The 2,072-nt window shown below is 39.1% G+C and overlaps 1 protein-coding gene across 1 annotated transcript in view; it reads left to right on the top strand.

The window, feature by feature from the left end:
• Positions 1-992: 992 nt before the first annotated feature.
• LOC112503152 overlaps positions 993-2,072 on the top strand; it is an 8,796-nt gene continuing 7,716 nt past the window's right edge. The window contains exons 1-2 of the mRNA XM_025107221.1: positions 993-1,723; positions 1,840-1,972. Coding sequence (XP_024962989.1) covers positions 1,049-1,723; positions 1,840-1,972 — 808 coding nt within the window. The 5' untranslated portion in view covers positions 993-1,048. The remainder of the gene's footprint in view (positions 1,724-1,839; positions 1,973-2,072) is intronic.

The following is a 2,072-nucleotide window of genomic DNA, read 5'->3' as shown; positions in this document are numbered from 1 at the left end:
AAGGAAAATATATCTGATTTATGCGTTTAAAAAAATCTTCACGTACAATCGTATTTTTATAAGGTTTACAGGTTGTGAAACTACAAGTTGTTTTATTTTATTTAATAAAACCAAGAAAAAGAGGTTAAAAAATAGTTCAAATATCGTCTCATTTTTATTAAAAACACCCCTTAATAGATATTACAAAAAAATAATATATTTCTAGGTTGGATCGCCCCGGGGGGCGATGGGATGACGTGGATCGCTCCCAGGGGTGGATCGGCACCCTCCTGTCTAGATCACCCCCCAGGGGCGATTTAGGGGTCCGTTTTTCGCAATTTGGTTTAAAAATGGTTATTTTCTTAATATGTAAGGTATAAAGTGGTTAGTTTGGTGAATTTTTCTTAAAAAATTATAAAATGATACCTTTTAAAATTTAAAAAATAATAGTAACTCATCAAGTGCACCAAAAAATACAAAAGGGACCTAACTTGTATATTAGAGAGTGTTAAGGGGCGATTGTTGTAACTCACTTCTGAAACCCTAGGAGGCGTAATGTTAGAAAATCTTTGCTTGGAATCCACTGAAAGTCGTTTATCACTTTCAGATTGAAGTATTTCGACGGTACAATCGAAATCTCAATCGGATAAAATTCAGTGATTGACAGAACTTCGAATCCAAAATTGTTATGAAATCTCTATACCTATCTCTACACGAAAAATTTGACCAATTCGAAGATTGAAAAAAAAAATACATGCAAAAACTGTCAAAAACGGCAGTTTTTTCACCCAAAACCGGGTTTAAAAACCGGGCCAAAAAACCGGATTTAAAATCTAAAATTCGGATTTCTGATAATTTTTTACAAAGCAATATTACCTAAATAAAAAATTTCCTCGAGCCAAGCAAGGACTCTGCCCCTTGGACCCGCCAGGGGCTGCCGCCCCTTGGTCATTCCCACTTTCTCGATGTGGTTTATCTACACCCAGTTGCAGAACGTGAATTTTACAGTGAAGTCGAAGATAAAAGTCAAAGAAATGGTGTGAGAGTGATAAGGAAATGGTTGGAAGTTATGCAGAAGCTTTTGCGTCGAAATCCTTGTTCAGGAGGCCCCATCCTCTGCTCTTCAGCTGACATTTTAACCCCTCGTATTTCCCTTATCCCTACAGGGTTTAATCCCAGCTTCCGTTATCTAGGGTTTAAGAAAAAGAAGCCCAGTTCATTTACACCATTGATGCCTTTCGCCGCCACAGGTTTCCACCCACGTACTTCCGGTATGGCCACTGCCATGGGCTGTAGAAGCCCTTCGTTTTCTTTTGGTAACCGTGGCACTTGCTCGAGCTCTCGTCCTGTTGCTCCTAGTTCTAACTACAAATGTCGCCACTGCCGGTGCTCTATTGAGAGTGCTACTACTATTCCTGCTAGAGCATGGGCTGTGTTTAAGGAGAATCGAAGTGGATCTCGTGTAGCTTGGTTTCATACCTCTTTTTCTGATAAGGGGGTTTCAGTTTCGGCTATGAACTCTGAAAATAATAGGGACAATCATGGCGGGTGTTCAGAAGAAAAGGCCATGAAATTTAATAGGAGACAGAGGGGTTCTCTGGGCGGTGGTAGTAATGCTCCGCCACTGCTTCCAGGAAACCCGGGTTTGTTGACAATTCCTGGCGTGGGGCCAAGAAATTTGAAAAAACTTGTGGAGAACGGCATTGGGGGTGTTGCTGAGCTCAAAAAAATCTACAAAGACAAGGTTTGCTTTCATGCTATAGATTTTCAAAAGTGAATTAATGCTATTTTATGGTATATTGTGTTAATTTATTAAGTGTTTGAATGGATGTTTTACCATTTCTTGGTTTTCTTTGTCAGTTTTTTGGGAAATCGAATCAGAAGATGGTGGAATTTTTACGGAAATCTGTTGGCATTATACACAGAAACCATGCTGAGAGTATAACCACATTCATTAAAGAGAGTGTGGATGAAGAGCTAAAGGATGACAATGCCAACTGTGAGGATGAATAGTTGAAGCAAAGTTCTATTGAGTATTGGAGAAGATGAGTGCCAAGCAAATTATGGTCACCTCTATCAATTGAACGAATTAA

The sequence above is a fragment of the Cynara cardunculus genome, unplaced genomic scaffold (assembly GCF_001531365.2).
Source record: "Cynara cardunculus var. scolymus isolate 2C unplaced genomic scaffold, CcrdV1 Un_Scaffold_2610, whole genome shotgun sequence".
Lineage (NCBI taxonomy): Eukaryota > Viridiplantae > Streptophyta > Magnoliopsida > Asterales > Asteraceae > Cynara > Cynara cardunculus.
The sequence above is the reverse complement of the archived record's forward strand: the minus strand, read 5'-3'. Positions and strand labels throughout refer to the sequence as shown.